This window comes from Trichoderma evansii, assembly GCF_050947405.1.
Source record: "Trichoderma evansii strain SZMC 28006 chromosome Unknown GGI43scaffold_5, whole genome shotgun sequence".
Taxonomy (NCBI): domain Eukaryota; kingdom Fungi; phylum Ascomycota; class Sordariomycetes; order Hypocreales; family Hypocreaceae; genus Trichoderma; species Trichoderma evansii.
Genome location: NW_028145201.1, coordinates 1,294,691 through 1,309,626, shown reverse-complemented (window position 1 = coordinate 1,309,626; position 14,936 = coordinate 1,294,691). Strand labels below are relative to the sequence as shown.

At 49.9% G+C, this 14,936-nt stretch overlaps 5 protein-coding genes across 5 annotated transcripts; 2 read left to right on the top strand and 3 right to left on the bottom strand.

Moving 5' to 3' along the window:
- Nucleotides 1–147: 147 nt before the first annotated feature.
- GGI43DRAFT_400043 (SurE domain-containing protein) lies at nt 148–3,576 on the bottom strand. The gene is made up of 4 exons (XM_083205413.1): nt 2,340–3,576; nt 2,196–2,261; nt 586–2,022; nt 148–525 (listed from the first exon to the last, which is right to left on the bottom strand). The coding sequence occupies exons 1-3, from the start codon at nt 3,191–3,193 to the stop codon at nt 669–671; spliced, it is 2,274 nt and encodes a 757-aa protein (XP_083062825.1). The 5' UTR covers nt 3,194–3,576; the 3' UTR covers nt 148–525; nt 586–668.
- An 81-nt stretch (nt 3,577–3,657) lies between these two features.
- Nucleotides 3,658–5,859, bottom strand: GGI43DRAFT_400041 (uncharacterized protein). The gene is made up of 2 exons (XM_083205412.1): nt 4,683–5,859; nt 3,658–4,624 (listed from the first exon to the last, which is right to left on the bottom strand). The coding sequence occupies exons 1-2, from the start codon at nt 5,447–5,449 to the stop codon at nt 4,117–4,119; spliced, it is 1,275 nt and encodes a 424-aa protein (XP_083062824.1). The 5' UTR covers nt 5,450–5,859; the 3' UTR covers nt 3,658–4,116.
- Nucleotides 5,860–6,363: 504 nt separating this feature from the next.
- Nucleotides 6,364–7,320, top strand: GGI43DRAFT_315805 (DASH complex subunit Duo1-domain-containing protein). The gene is made up of 2 exons (XM_083201767.1): nt 6,364–6,724; nt 6,796–7,320. The coding sequence occupies exons 1-2, from the start codon at nt 6,461–6,463 to the stop codon at nt 7,267–7,269; spliced, it is 738 nt and encodes a 245-aa protein (XP_083062823.1). The 5' UTR covers nt 6,364–6,460; the 3' UTR covers nt 7,270–7,320.
- GGI43DRAFT_315810 (ribonuclease H2, subunit B) lies at nt 7,090–9,009 on the bottom strand. Its single transcript, XM_083201768.1, has one exon. The coding sequence runs from the start codon at nt 8,674–8,676 to the stop codon at nt 7,372–7,374; it is 1,305 nt and encodes a 434-aa protein (XP_083062822.1). The 5' UTR covers nt 8,677–9,009; the 3' UTR covers nt 7,090–7,371.
- A 399-nt stretch (nt 9,010–9,408) lies between these two features.
- GGI43DRAFT_315785 (Mcm10/DnaG-type zinc finger protein) lies at nt 9,409–12,181 on the top strand. The gene is made up of 2 exons (XM_083201766.1): nt 9,409–9,504; nt 9,556–12,181. The coding sequence occupies exons 1-2, from the start codon at nt 9,495–9,497 to the stop codon at nt 11,934–11,936; spliced, it is 2,391 nt and encodes a 796-aa protein (XP_083062821.1). The 5' UTR covers nt 9,409–9,494; the 3' UTR covers nt 11,937–12,181.
- The last annotated feature ends 2,755 nt before the right edge of the window (nt 12,182–14,936 follow it).

The following is a 14,936-nucleotide window of genomic DNA, read 5'->3' as shown; positions in this document are numbered from 1 at the left end:
CCCCCCCTAAAGTAAGATGGCATATACTTGTGACGCTATACCTACAAAGTAAAACTACATTTACCCATCGTTTTGTAATAAGTATCATATTGTAAAATGTGTAAGGTGGAAATAAAAATAGATGGACGTGCATAAGTGGGTTTAATTAGATAGTCGAGCATACGAGGCACTTTACGAGGCGCATTTTCAGTTTCCAGCGATTTCCAACTCAAGTTTTCAGCAAAAGGAAAAAAAAAAAAGACCGAGACTAAAACCTTTTTAAGAAAAGATATTCTCTTCACCGTTTTCGTATTCGATAATACCTTGGATGCACAAATGCGTTGTCGAATACGGCATATGCAGGGTAGCCTGCTTGCTCAACCACAACCTCTCCTGGATACCTGGGTATATGTGGAACTCCTGGTACGAAGGACAATACACGAAGTTGTTTCATACATGGGTGTTTCAAATAAAAAAGTCAAAAGCGACAGCCAACAAAAGTGTTGAGATGGTCCAAGTCTATAGAGCACGAGCTTAGATGACTAGCTTCCTGTATGTCCACATATCTCAATGTCATATCTACACTAAGCTCATCAATACATATACCAAAAGCAAAAACTTTTCTATGGCCCTCTATATATCTATGCAAAGCAAATAAAGCCACCCAAAAATACCAATACCAATACCAATTACCTCCTCCCCAGATCAACCTTCCTCACAAGCACCATATCCTCATCCTCTGCACCCTTAGCCATACCATCAACGCCGAAAAATGGCCCAACCGCAAACTTCATCACCCCTCTCCAAAAGCCCTCAACAATCTCCTTCAAATCTCCTCCCGTCTGCTTAAAGTCCGGGAACGCGTTAATCTCCAACAACCACGCCTCACCCTGCTCATCCACCAAGAAATCCAGCCCAAACACCTCAAACGCATTCGGCAGCGTCTGGAAGTGAATTGGCATGGCCCTCGCCGCCGCCTCAAACACCTCTCCCGTCGTCTCGCAAATCTGCCCAAACACCTTATCCAGCACAGCCATCTTCTCCAGGGGCAAGTTCCAGAATCGCTGCACTGTGTTCTCGTTCGGCGAATCTTGTAAACATGTATTTGTCAGGAAAGCCTCGATATCCGTAGGCGCCTCCCAAGGGGCTGTGTAAGGCTTGCCGGCGAAGAGAGCGAGCATGTGCTTGTAGACGTAGACATTGAGACTTCCCGTACAGAGGACGTATGTACGAATGTGGAACTTGTGGCCGCCGGGAGAGAGGATCAGAGGAGGATGGATGTACGGCTGAGCCACAAAGTGACGAAGATGAGAGGCTGTGATGTAGTCACCACCAGCATCCTCATCCGCTGCTTCGCCTCTCTGGTCCTCGCCATCCTCGTCTTCGTCGTCGCTATCGGGCCGTTCTGCCTCCCATCCGTCGAAAATCTCTTGCAACTCATCCATAGTGCTGAACAGCCTGATGCCCTGGCCACGATCACTCATTCCCGGTTTGAGGATCCACCATTCTCTCTCGCTCGAATCTTCCTTCTCCGCGTTGCGATCCAGGCTCTCCCTGAGATCAAACGCCTCGATGAGAGCGTCATCGAGAAACTCAGCATAGTCTACTTCAAAGGCCTCGCTACGCCTAAGGTGCTTTTTGAGAACTGAGTCGGGGTTCTTGGCTGCCCAGTGATCCAACGTTGCCGATAGATAGTGCTTCCTGATGAGCGCTTTCCGGATCATATAGCTGTTAATTAGGCTGGTCTTGGTATGTGATGAAGCAAATTCAAAGTCGATGGCTTCGTAAGGGATGATTTGCAACACATTGCTATCGGTAGATGAGAGCGTCGTCGACAAGTTGAAGTTTTCTGAAGATATATCGGTGATGAGGTCAAAAGCTTCTTTGGGTAGCACGGCGTTCAGTGCGGCTACAATAAGAGGTTGAACGTAAGGGTCATCGTATGACACGATAGCTTGAATCCCAGGGTTTGTCTTCTCTTTCACCTTAGGGCTCTCTCGAATAGCCAGTTCTGCTGTAGAAGTAGGTAATGTTATAGGAGGACTGAAAAGAAAATTAGGTGTGAGAATATCTTCTATTTTAGTCTTTCAATTACGCAAAACAAGTCTACATGCAATTCATATCATCAATCGTAACGCGTGTTCCGTCTTTGACTCATAAAAAAAAACAATAGAAATCCAAAACTCTAATGCCATAAACACAACGGAGGTACTCACAGCTTAATCTCTTGCAGAGCTTTATCTCCCGCACAGCTGGCAAAGTTTGCTTTGAGAGGTGTAACACTAACAGAGAAATAGTCATGTTAGCAACTTGGTTACGCAGTCGTTATTAAATCCACATTGAGAGACGGCAACGCTTACCTTGTGTGCCCTTCTCTAACAACCCATCCATCAGATCCAGGTCCTCCTTCTTGTATAGTCTTGTGCACCTCGGTGATGTTGGGCGCCCACTTGAAGATTTTATGCGTGAGTCCTTTGGAAGCACCGTTGACTGCACCTTCAGAGCCTTTCTCTATCCTTTCCGCCTCATTTACGGGCTCAATAGCCTCAAAGCAGCCCTCTTTGGACCAGTAATTCTGTAGGATGTCTGTCCATACTACCGGATTTGTCTCTATATTTTCAACAAGAGGAATGTTGATTGTGTACAGATCAGCGCTGCCGTCAGTCGGCCAGTTCTTATAGAGATATTCGATGACCCTAATGCTATGCCGGCATCCGGCGTCGATGAGTTTTGCGTCGTGAGTTTGCGAGAAGCTCAGAGCAATAGCCTTGTCTCTGCAAGCTGCTGCCTCCAGCGCCGCGCCTAATGTTCCAGAACTCAGAGCAAATATCGCCGTGCTGTTTCTCCCGTAGTTGGGCCCGCTCACTACCAAGTCAATTGGTCCCTTGTGCTGGAAGATGTGGTTTGTGCCAATCTGCACGCAAGACGCCGGGGTTCCGTCAATAAGGACCCATTCTTCCACATCGCCTGAGGGAGACGGTCGAGCGTGTGTTGTTCCTTCAATATCATCGCCATGGCTGTTGGCCGAGGGACGGTAATAGACAGGCTTCAGAGTCTGGCCGATCATATGCGCCTTGCCAATCCATGACCGTTGTGTGTCGGGGACGCAGACAGAGACAGTGTGTCCTGCTCGCTCCAAATGTCGCACAAAGGTGTGTATGTAGGGAGAGTGGTACGAGGGCGGCCCGTCGTCGTTGGTTACGAGGATATGCATCTTGCTGGATATCGTGAGGGTCTTTGCGAATCCCAGGGAGATTTTTCGGGGGTTTGTAGAGGGAAGATCGAAGGAGACAGGGCGATCAGCGGGATCCCAGGACAATTTAAAGAAGTAAACAGTGGTCAGCTTAGACCACTGGGAGCTCGTAGCCGATGGTCGGTCTGCTTTGAAGCAAGCACGCAATTGGTCGAATCGTTGATCGAGAAGCGAGGTTGGTAAGAAAAGCGCAAGTACCACTTTTCAAGAGCGAGGGGCGGCTAGACGTGGGGCAGCGGCACTAGCCGACAGAAAATACAAGGCACATGCAATTCGATACAGAAGAGTCCTTGGGCCTTTTAAGGGTCTTCGGGTAGCTATTATGGAATTGGGTTATGCGGCATAAGCTGAGATGGAATTAAGCCGCCGCCAGCAATTGGAAGTTGGGCATCACCACATGTTGGAACGACAAGAGATACAAGAGGTATAAGAAGCGAGTTGTCTGTTTGCAACCTATTCGACCAACATCAATCAATTTCCACAATCACTAGTTACATTCAATACACAAACATGAAACCAACACAAAAAAAACGTACAACCATGACCATGATTTATTGGAGAGCAGACCATTGTGACATAACCTGTAATCTCTTTTCAAGTTGTGCATCTGCTATTCGGATGACACACATATCCACATTGCCTGCTAAACGCCAAACTGACTGACCAATTCCATCCATATCCACTTGCCGGTTGTGATGGATAAGAATATTCAACACTGCCGAATGCCAAAATTAATTCACAACGAAAGTGGCGCAGAGCTGTGTCGGCTCGCCTTTCTCTCACATCTTTCTCAAATAGAAAACAAAAGAAAAGAACCAGAAACTATTATTGGTATAGTGAACAAAGAAAAAGAAGAGACGGACTGAAGCACAAAAGAGCCGCATCTAAGATCGAGTTCTCTTGGCAGGAGCGGCGGCGAGTGGTTCTCCAGCAGCGCGTTTCGTGCCTGATCGGTTTGCATGCTCTTTGGTTCGAAGCCATGAATCGAAAGGACTCTTCTTGCCAGCGCGTTTTGCCGGAGTTGGGCCAGCGGCCAGCTTGTTGGTGGATCGAGTGGTTCGCCTGGTTTCTGGCGGAGATGCGGGTGCATATTTGGGCGCCTCTGGGGTTTGTGCTCTCTCTTCCTTGGCCTTAACAGGCGTTTTGATAGGGACTGAGGGCACCTCTTCCTCGGTGGCGTCTTTAGCATCTTCAACATCAGTTGCTGCTTCTTCCTCTTCAAGCATTTGCTTGGTCTTCGGAGCAGGTGCTTTGGTGGGGAAGAGTAGCCTGGGCTTGATAGAAGATCGTGTGAGCGGCTTGGAGAAATGAGCTTCAACGTCTGAATCCAATTCTTCATCCTCCACTTCATCATCAAATTCCGAAAATTTGCGGAAGAATTTCTTGCCTCGGCTGAATTAAAATGTTAGAATATATCCTCGTAGTAGATAAAACTGGCAGGGATACTTACAATACGTAAATTAGGCCGTCGTCACGGCGCGATGCTTCATCAATCGACTGAGCTCCTTCGCCAGGGACCATCACCTTACGCTTGGCGCGGCGTTTAGAGGGTTCAGCGCTGGTAGCATTGCCCACGAAAGGGTTAGATTTGCTGTCATCCTTCTTGGGAATGCGCTCCTGAGAATCGGTGAAAATCTCGATATCCTCCTCAGCTTCAGCTCGGAAACTCTCCAGAGTTATGCTTGAAAACTTCTTTGAACGCTTCTTGCGGGGACTTGATACATCAGCATCCTCGGCGGGGAAAAGATTGCGGGCAAAAGATTGGATCTCGGCAGTCTCCTTGGAAGTTGGGGGCTTTTGAGGTGTTTTAGATGGCGTTGGAAGCATTAGAGAAGAAGACGCGACAGCTCGGCCAGCGACAGATTTGTCTTTTGATCCTGATGGAGCAGCAGATTCAGCTGCCAAGGTTGCGGCGACGCGACGGACTGAGTCGGCGGCAGGTTGGCGCTTCTTGCGTGGTGAGGAAACTGGTGAAGCCATTGCTGCGGAGCTTTGAGCGGCTGACTTTGCTGCGGCGCGAGGCGATGAAACTGCTTGACGTTTTGCAGGCTGAGGCGATGGTGTTCTAGCAGATACGCGTTGTGCAGTCAATCTCGCTGATTTGCGTGGTGAATATGGTTCCCAGCTGTCATGGTAGCCGAGTCGGGGGGCTGGTGGCGTTCGGATGGAAGAAGATGGAGGTGAAGGCGTCGACGGGGTAGCGTCAACGACAGCCATTTTGAAAGCCGAAAAAAAAAATCCCGGAAAAACCAAAAGACAGATATCTAAGCGCCAAAGGAATCGATGAGATAGAGCAAAGCCAGGGTGCGGGTGCAGTTCCAGTCTGTCCTGGGTCGTCTCCTAAAGCTGTCGTGGCAGCGGAAACTCAAACTCGGGATGAGCCAGAAATCGGTAGCCGAACCAAAACAAAGAAAAAGCCGTCGGACGGGGAGAAAAGCGGTCTATGGCGTCGATGAGGGAATTAATACTAGGGCGGGAGAGCCATGCGTAATTCGGAGGGCGACGGCGACGACGGCAAGATGGGCGAAGCAAATAGCAGCAATGGCGGGAGGAAAAAATAATATCGCGAATTGGTGATCGGTTTGACGATGCTGGTGATGGATGGCAGAGGAGGAGAGCAGGATTTCGGGAGCTAGACTGGAAAATCAAACTGGAGGGGGCTGGGGCAACCGCCAGCGCTGGAATGGGTGTGCCAGCCCTCCCTTTGCTGGGCCGCTAGAAGCTCGCTAGCGCAAAAGCCTAAGCAAGACGCGTTGAGCACCCCCGCCTGTAGCCAGCGGCAACGCGTTCGTTTCGCGCCACGTCGCGCCAATCATAGCCCTGGAGCCCTTGATTGCGATGCCCACGGCGCTCAGGCCTGCAGTGGCTGCGATTGGTAGCTTTTGGGCGATGGCTCCACCATGAAGCTTGACCTTGTCGACAGCATCACCACAGCAGCGATGCAAACCCGCAGAAAAAGTGCTATGCTGTGCACAACTCAATCTGGATCTATCTATTCGACAATTTGATGACTTGTGCTCAATTGGCGATTTGAAAACCCCCCCACTCTGACGAACATACGACCAAACGTCACTTACTGAAAGCATCTTGAAGGAAGCAGAACTTGACATCTACGGGTGGCCATCTGCGGTGCAATTCAGACGATATTACACATCTACCGAGTCCTATCTAAGCTACTTGTACTCGGGTCATCCGAATAAAAGCCAGGTCTTCCATCACAAAGCAAACATGGCCGGCCAGATGGATCTGGATGATACAGATCTCTGGACGTCGCCAGTAAAAAACGATCCCGATGAGCCTCATCCGAAAACACCAAAGACCCCCAGAACTCCAACCCCGCGAACCCCAAAGACGCCATCGGGAAACGACCATCAATCCGAGCCGGTCGACCGAGATGCAATGTTAAAGAGGGAGCTGGACGGCGTACGAAAGATCAATGAAGTCATTGAAGGTGTTATAGGTACTTTGCAGCGGGCAGGCGGAAATATGGAGGTATGTCCTCCAGCTCAAATAGGTCATATGGGATCTGTTATAGCAGCGCTGACATGTGATATACACCCTAGTCCGTCCATAAAACCGTTTCGAATGCTTCCACGCTTCTCAATACCTGGACTCGCATCCTATCACAGACAGAGCACAATCAACGCCTGATCCTTGATCCCACATGGAAAGGCGCAACCAACGATTTGGCGGAGATAGAAGCAGAGGCACTGCGAAAACAGCAGGCTGAGGCGCGCAAAGCGGCCGAGGAAGAGGAGCGGAGAGAACAGGTCCGGCGACGGCGGGAAGAAGACGAACAGAGAAGAAAATTGCCTGCGTCAGCTTCTGCCCGAGGAGCTCGCGGAGCTCCTTCTAGCCTTCGTGGATCTCGTGGAGCTCGTGGTCGGACAAGGATAGCCACGGGGACTTCAAGGATCGCCACCCGCTCAAGGTATTCCTCAAGCAACAGCGCTTCAGCTTCCTCAAGTAGCCGTGGTAGGTCTGGTATTGGGAGAGGGATCGGGACGACTAGGAGTCGTTACGGCAGAGCCAAGTAGTCGTGTGAGCTGGAATCCGCACGTGGACTTTGATAAAAGGGGTCCTTTTTGCTTCATAATTCGATACACCGTAGATACCCAGAAAAGTGCAAACTTAAAATGCTATTTCTTCTGAAAGAAGTGACTTAGCTTCTTCATACCGCTCGTGTTGACCTTTTTGAGGTCCCGGACTCCACGGCTTTCGCTTGCTTTCTTCTTCTTTTCCTCTTCCATCTTTCTCTTCTTGTCCATCCGAGCCTCGTCATCTAATTCGTCTTGGTTTCTCTTGCGTCCGTAGTCTTGTGCTCTCACTGCCATAGTTTCTGACCGAAGTTTCTCAAGACTGGCCATGTAATCATTCAGAAGAGAAAAGTCTTTGAGGCCTCCTGCTCCAGAAAATGATTTTTGGAGATTATCAGCCAATACGGGGGCCACGTAGCTGGAGCAGATAAACTCAAACGCTACTTTCAGTCTTTGCTGCTCAATAACTTCTGGCGAAGCTTGCAAAGCACTGGTAAAACTCTCATCTGCCGGCTCCTCAGCAGCTGATGTCGCAGCTGTACTTGCTTGAGATACTGATGTATCATTCGTCTCCGTGGTTGATACTGTAGACTGAGATGTTGCCGCATCCGTCTGTGGCGTAGAGGATCCCGAACCCGCATCATTGTTGCTGAGCTGGCTCTCTCCCGTTCGCACCACTCTATGCATCATCGGTGCTTGAAGAACCTTTTTCACAAATTTCTCCTCCATGCTCGGCGGTAAGCCACTCTCGCTCATCCTCTTGGCCTTTTGGGAGATGACATCCAAAAGCTTCTTCTCATTCAGGCGAAACATGGATTCATCTCCAGCTTCGACAGTGTCGCAAACTGCACCCATTCGACTTTCTATTAATCGCCGCGTTGTATCCCAGCGCATAATCTCAGACAAGTGTGAGCTCTCCTGCGGTAGTTTATCCAAGTGATCATCACTAGATAGAAACAGCCGTTTCACTTCATCTGACCCCTTTGATGCCTTTGCATCAGCCAGCGCTGGCAGCACCAAGAAGAGAGGATCAATTGCTGTTGCTACAAAGAGCTCTGATCCCAAGGTCACCTGAGCGCTAGGTCTTGCACCAGAGCCAGTCTCTGCCCCATTGGAGGTGGGTGTTGTTTCAATAAGCCAACTTCGCGGTACTGTCTTCGGTGCGACTATCTTTGTGAATTCATAGATGCCGGTTTCGGGACATGCAAGGTATCGCGAGGGTTGTGAGCTTCGTGGATTGGGGAGCGTGACAATTCGAGCATCTGGAGTGGCCTTTGAAGGTAGAATGAAGACTTTGGGAGCCTCGCCAGTGTGGGAGACGAGGGCTATTGTCGACTTTGACTTGGTCGAATCGGAATCTGTGGCCGAGGCCGCCGCCGAGGGCTTCGTTGATCGTGTCCTCGCCATGATGGTGCGGGTAGAAGTGATGAGCTGTCGCAAACGCAATTGACGCAATTAATGCAATTGATCCAATCTTTTGTAGCTGTTTAGCTGCTATCCAAAATTCTATGAGCCGTCTTGTAGTCTAAGCTGCGCTGTCGCATACAACAGCCATGGGTGTAAAAAAAAGGTACAGCCTTGGTTTTGTCGCATTCCAACCCCTGCCAAAGTCTAAAGACGCGATTTACGCGTCTTGCGCCAATCCCGCGTTTTAGCTTTCGGTGCTGGACTCCACCTCAGCCAGTCAAGCTGTGCAGCCACTACCGAATCCCCACAGCCCACGATTTGTGTGTGTCCAAGCCTTACCGGCTGGCACAAGCGGTGCCCGAACAGCGCATCATTTTTTACCTGTACTAGACCTATCGCAGCAAAAGTTCCATCAACAACCAAAACAAGAGGCGACACCTGCAAGAGATCATCAGCGCTTGCGACCCGTGCCTTTCTTTTCTTTTTCATCCATCGACACTGCCCTACTGCTGTTCCCACCAGGAATCTTCCATTGGCGTTCGTCTCGTCTCGCTTGGCCGCTGCACCTGTGCGTTGCGTTTCCCCGCCGAGCTGCCCGTGTCGCGGGCCCTGTCGAAAAGTGAAAACATCATCTGCGGCCGCTTAGCCCGTCGCCTCCGTATGGCCCCCAGGGCGCTGACGGATCACAAGGGAGCCTGGGCCTAGCTGCTGGTGCCCTGCGTTGTTGTGCCTGAGATAGTTCCGGGGTGTGGTTGGAGTGGTTGGGCAGAGGCGCAGGACCGCGAACCTGACAATCCACCAGCATCAGCATCATCAACATGGCCCACGGTGAGTGGCCCAGGCCGCTGCCGCTGCTAATCGCGACTGACCGCCCAGCAGGACCGCAAGAGTCGGAGACCTCTTGGCCTCCTCGGTCGCCCCACGAAGCTCTCATGAGCACCCCGAAAGGTCGCCAGCGCTACCGAGAAATGATGAATCAGACCTCGCCGACACCCACGCCTTCTCCATCCAAGAGCAGCAGGGCTACGGCATCGGTCATGGCGCGATCCGGGGCGCTTCAGGAACAGATGGATGACGATGACGACGATGACGATGAAGAGACGCTTCAGCTGAAGCTGCAAGAGATCCAGGCTCGATTGAAGCTGAAGAAACTCCAAAAGGCCCGAGAGAATGCCGCCCAGGGCAGACACTCCCGCTCAAACTCTGTTACGTCAAGCGTCCAGCCACGGCGCGCTGTTCGCGGGACTACACCAACGTCAGAAAATTCACGACCTGCGTCCCAGAATATGGTACAGGTCCCTGCATCTCCCGTCAGAAAAGTACAGCCTCCACAGGATCCAAAGTCGCCAAGTAGAGTGTTGCTGGGCATCGACAAGGGTTTGCGGGCAAAGGATGTTTCGCTAAAACGCGCCCCAAGTTTTCGAAGGGCGGCAAGCACCGATGCAGCGGCTCAGAGAAACTATCTACAGAAGCCAAAGGCAACCAGCCCATCAGGATTGATATCACCCGAAGGATTCCGGTCACTTAGCTTCAATGAGCGATTGGCATCTGCAAGATCAGAAGAGGTGTCTCGCGCCGAAAGGCAAGAGAGGATATCAAAGCTGAGGTCCAGTGCATTTGTTGGAATCGGCAAGGAGGAAATGGAGGAATACAAGAAGAATGCCGTTGACATTCCTGACGAGCCATTGCAGGCTCCGTCGTTTAGCAGGGACGAGGTCTTGGGCAAATCGAAACCACCTGTCGTGATACAACGGACCCGTACGATGTCTGATTTACGCGATACCGCTGGGAGAAACGGCAATCCCCCATACGGCAATCCCACATTTGTATCGCCCTTTCAAAGCCGTAAAAACAGCTTGCCTACGAGTGATATCTCCACGGAAGAGCAAGGATCATTTGAACCTTACTCTAGTATACATCTTTCCAAACGGATATTACCCAATCGAGTTGTAGCCAGACATATATCTGGCAAGAAAATTTACAACATCAAAGATCTATTGCGAGAGGTCAAGGGTCCAGATTTTGCTCTACCAGAAGTTGAAGAGGATATTATCGTCTTTGCGATTGTGGCGAAGAAATCAGAACCTCGAGCGCATAAGCCTGCCGCAGGAAAGAATGGACAAAAAGATGAAGACCGTGGCAAATACATGGTACTGACTCTGGTCGACTTGGAATACGAACTAGATCTATTTCTATTCAACTCAGGCTTCACTAAATATTGGAAGCTCACAGAAGGAACCGTCGTCGCCATCCTCAACCCCAACGTTATGCCACCACCACCTGGAAGACAAGACACTGGACGTTTTAGCCTGGTCATTAATTCCGACGAGGACACGATTCTTGAAATTGGATCAGCTCGCGATCTGGGCTTCTGTCAGGCAATGAAAAAAGACGGAGAGATGTGCCGGTCTTGGGTGAACAAGAAGCGGACGCAATACTGCGAATTTCATTCCAACGAAGCTATCCGGAAGCAGCGAACTTCACGAATGGAGGTCAACTCGAGCGGCTTTGGTACTCGCGCTCGCTTCCAGGGCAAAAACTCTGCAGAGATATTTGAGCCGGTGAAGAAGAAATCCGACGGCTATGACTGGGACACAAAGACGCAATGGTATGCGGCGCGAGGCCATACGGCTTCGGAGCTACTTGACGGCAAAGACCGAGATCCTTCAGACAGGAAGGATAAGGCCGAGTTTCTACGACGGAATATGGAAGCCAAGGAGAAGGAGCGCGAGATGATGAAGAAGCTCGGCGAAGTCGGTAATGCCGCTGGAAGAGAATACATGCAGCGCGCGAGATCTCGAACCGATGCAGGCTATGTACCCAGCAGTATGAGCTCGAGCCAGCAACTTTTCAACACGGCAGATCCTTTTTCTGAACCTGAAAAGCCAGATGCAGCTGCACTGGGCCTTCTCGACAAGGCCCGTGACATCCACCTTAGTCCCGTGAAAAGGAAACGGACGGGTAGTTCTCAGACTGGATCTCTTACGCGGAGCAACAGTAGCAATAGTAATAGTACTACTCACAGCAGGCCGTCCGGCCTTGGCTGGGGTGGCGCGTTAAAGGACAAGCTCTCGAGCATGAAGGAAGGGGAGAAGCTCAAGCCAGAGCAGCCACCGCTTCGGAAAAAAACACGGTTCGTCACGGAGAAAGGAATCCGGGAGGCTGGTCGCGAGAGCCTTGGCAACTTGTCCGAAAGGAACCTGGCCGACCGGCAGGTGATTCTCCCAGACGACGATGACGAGCTTGTCATCGTGGGGTAGACGCCAAAGCTGAGGTTTAGGGCAAAATCAGGCCACCAATGAGAGATTGAGGCGGCTACATAAACGACTTTATGACTACTACTATATAACAAAAGGCATGGATAAGGTTTTTCTAGGGGGAGCATCAATAGCATTGTGTATGTAACTTCTTGGCACATTTTTTCCTTTGTTTCCCTTCACTGGTACCATGGTTGCCACAAATACTTTTTTCCTTTGTTTGTTTGAAAGTTTCTGGAGGAAACGAAAGACAGGGTATGGTCATAAATTTGGTTGAGGCAAGCCATATGTTGGCTATTGTAAAGATACAGGCGAAAGAGTACGGCAAAGGTCTGATTTTATTAAGCATTAGGGCGACAGCGCCTATTTTCTTTTCATTTTTGAATACGATGTTTTGTGCAATCTTGCATTAGATGGGATGCTGTGCTCTTTTCAGCTCTAGGTGGCTACAATGGTATCATTGGCCGGGTGAGGGGCGTAACCAGGCGCTCCAATGGATGACGCTTTGTGTAGCTGTCACTGGTTTGGATTAAGGTTGAGGCGGGATTTTGGTCACTCGTCCATCTGCATATTTCTTTCCGACGGGGTTTACAGCGATCGCGATCCTAAAGACAGTAGAGCGGCAGATGCTTCTTTGTCTAACTCTGCCACGCCGATTAGCTCGCATCGCCAGCGCATGGTTGACATCACCACGTGCGGTGCTGGGCGTCTGTCATACCGCCTCTTTTTAATACGAGTGGTGCCAATGGCTAATTCATCCATGTTTACGCCATCTGGGCGGCATGAAGCGAGCCGAGGTTTTGTGGGAGTTTGTTTATTGCCGGAGTCCGTAGATGATCATGTCTAGATGAGGAAATAGCCCCCTGTAGTAGATGGACAGCTGAATAGTGTTTGACGTCAATTATACGAAGATGGAAGGATATGCGCTGGAGATATTCGCGTGACATGCGGCTAGCAACTTAGCCCTGCCGTCGAACAATGGAACTGACAGGGTATGTTGTCCGCAAGGATGAAACTTTTATGCAAAGCAAAAAGCCTGAAAATAGGTGGTGAGATAGAGCAAAAGAAGTGAGACGCCACACAGCGGAGGGGATGGAGGTAATACGAAGTAAGCTTAATGCCATTGAGAGAAGGCAGCGCTGGGCGCCCAATGGCTGTTGAGTTGGTTGAGTGAAGGCGTCTGTTGATCGTCTTTTGTGTTTTGCCACCCGTGAGGGGTCTCTTCTCATTTTCTCTTGTCAGATAAAATTTGCAAGCTTCTTTTTAAAGTCAGGCTGCATGAAGGAAGATTAGGTGCTTAGTTTGGCTCAAAGTATAATTCGGTTTGGAGCTGAGCATGACCATGGTGAGCTGAGCGAAGTGGCCTCATTAATAGCCCGGCTTGTATTGCGAAATGATGGAGATGCACATGCCAACAAGTGAGCAACTCACCTGGTGATTGATGAATACGAAATTACAAAATGAAAGAAACTTTACCCTCTTTGCTTGGATTGATGTTAGTTTGTGTTGCTGCACACTCACTCATTTCCCGGCCTCGTATTATTTTAATCTATCACTTCTAGGGGGCCGAGCAAAGAGCCTGAATGAGAACCCTTGCTGAGATTCCCAGATGTAATTCATAGACATATTACTAGTATTGCTAGACGTAGTTCATAGGCATATCGCTAATATTATTAGTATTACTAGTTGGGAGTGATCCGTCGTTATGTCCGATATTGTGCGTGTACATGTAGAGTTGGTACACAAATATCTCATGATACGAGCTGGCTTCAAATACTGCATCCGGGCTCCGAAGTGACCAGCCTATGAGAGTTTCCAGCGAGCTTCTAGATGGTTCAGATCGACTAACACGCCTGGGATGGCCGTTGACAGGGTCTCTGATCTGTGATACTTGCGATATTCTATGCCAAATAGCCATGTGCTGTTTCAAGGGCGAAATTGCAGCTCGTAACGTTACGCTGTGGAAATGCTTGATGGCCAAGAATAGCAGCAGCCATGTTTCTGGCTGAAGAGGTTCACGGGCAGCTGCAGCTAGCGGCTGAAGCTTTTCGCTTTGGCCCCCATAGCTGATAGTAAGAATCACGAGTCCGACAGAGGCAGTGGTTGATCCTTTAGGTCTCGGTAGTAATGGCGCTCACGAGCCTTGGCAGGGTGGATAAGCCTGAACCAAAATTTTGTGCCAAGTTTTTGCCATCATCAGGTTCATTTATGGAGCAGATTAGGATCGCTCGGCCACTGAACTGATGGTGTTTGGATAAGTAGCTGAGTGTGTAGACCTGTTCGTGGCGGATGTATGTCTCGCACAAGCGCGGTAGGGAGAGCTACTCGCGATGTATAAAAAGGACGAACATGAGATGAAAGCGCCAGAACTACTGCTAGCGCTGCGGTGATGGATTTCAGTTCATGCAAGGCTGGCTAGAAGATGGTTCAGTTGGAGATGGCAGATTTAGTTGATCTAGCGCCAACACCCGGTGTTACTCAGGTAATAAGATCAATATCGGTTCCAGACAGCATTGGCATTACGAGATATTGTCCAGCCCTTGTTCGTATCCCCTTTCGTCTTTCTTGTCGTTGTCAAAGCTCCTCTTATCAAGATCAACACAGAGCCGCTCTTCGTATAGATTTGGGCATCAAAGGTTAATAGATTAAAAAATGGCATCTAGCGTTTTCCATTGGCGCTTCTCGACCATTTTCTCCGACTATTGCCTGATAGTCTGAGGCAGCCTGAATGTATTGGTGGTGGTGCGCGCCCAGAAGGCTTTACGGGCCACTAGAGGCTCTGGCAGAGGGAAAATCGGTGTTTCCGGTGCCTTAAAATGCTACCCCGAAGGAGCCGATTTCCAGACCCTCCTAATTCCAGGTACTAGACCAGTCCAAAACGCCACACCTCTTGCTTATTCAAATGCGTAATTTTAATTCTGCTTCTAAAATTATCACGCGCTGGGCCAGCATGCAGTGTCCAGATGCGATACTACTGCCATTAGCACTACCAGTATGTGGTAC

Bases quoted from the DNA above. Each gene is read 5' to 3' on its own strand.
- GGI43DRAFT_400043 (XM_083205413.1), bottom strand. From the start codon at position 3,193: ATGCATATCCTCGTAACCAACGACGACGGGCCGCCCTCGTACCACTCT. The intron at 2,262-2,339 runs GTAAGCGTTGCC...TTTCTCTGTTAG, and splicing joins GTTAGAGAAGGGCACACAAG to TGTTACACCTCTCAAAGCAA. The intron at 2,023-2,195 runs GTGAGTACCTCC...TTTTCTTTTCAG, and splicing joins GCTCTGCAAGAGATTAAGCT to TCCTCCTATAACATTACCTA.
- GGI43DRAFT_400041 (XM_083205412.1), bottom strand. From the start codon at position 5,449: ATGGCTGTCGTTGACGCTACCCCGTCGACGCCTTCACCTCCATCTTCT. The intron at 4,625-4,682 runs GTAAGTATCCCT...ATTTTAATTCAG, and splicing joins GACGGCCTAATTTACGTATT to CCGAGGCAAGAAATTCTTCC.
- GGI43DRAFT_315805 (XM_083201767.1), top strand. From the start codon at position 6,461: ATGGCCGGCCAGATGGATCTGGATGATACAGATCTCTGGACGTCGCCA. The intron at 6,725-6,795 runs GTATGTCCTCCA...TATACACCCTAG, and splicing joins GGGCAGGCGGAAATATGGAG to TCCGTCCATAAAACCGTTTC.
- GGI43DRAFT_315810 (XM_083201768.1), bottom strand. From the start codon at position 8,676: ATGGCGAGGACACGATCAACGAAGCCCTCGGCGGCGGCCTCGGCCACA.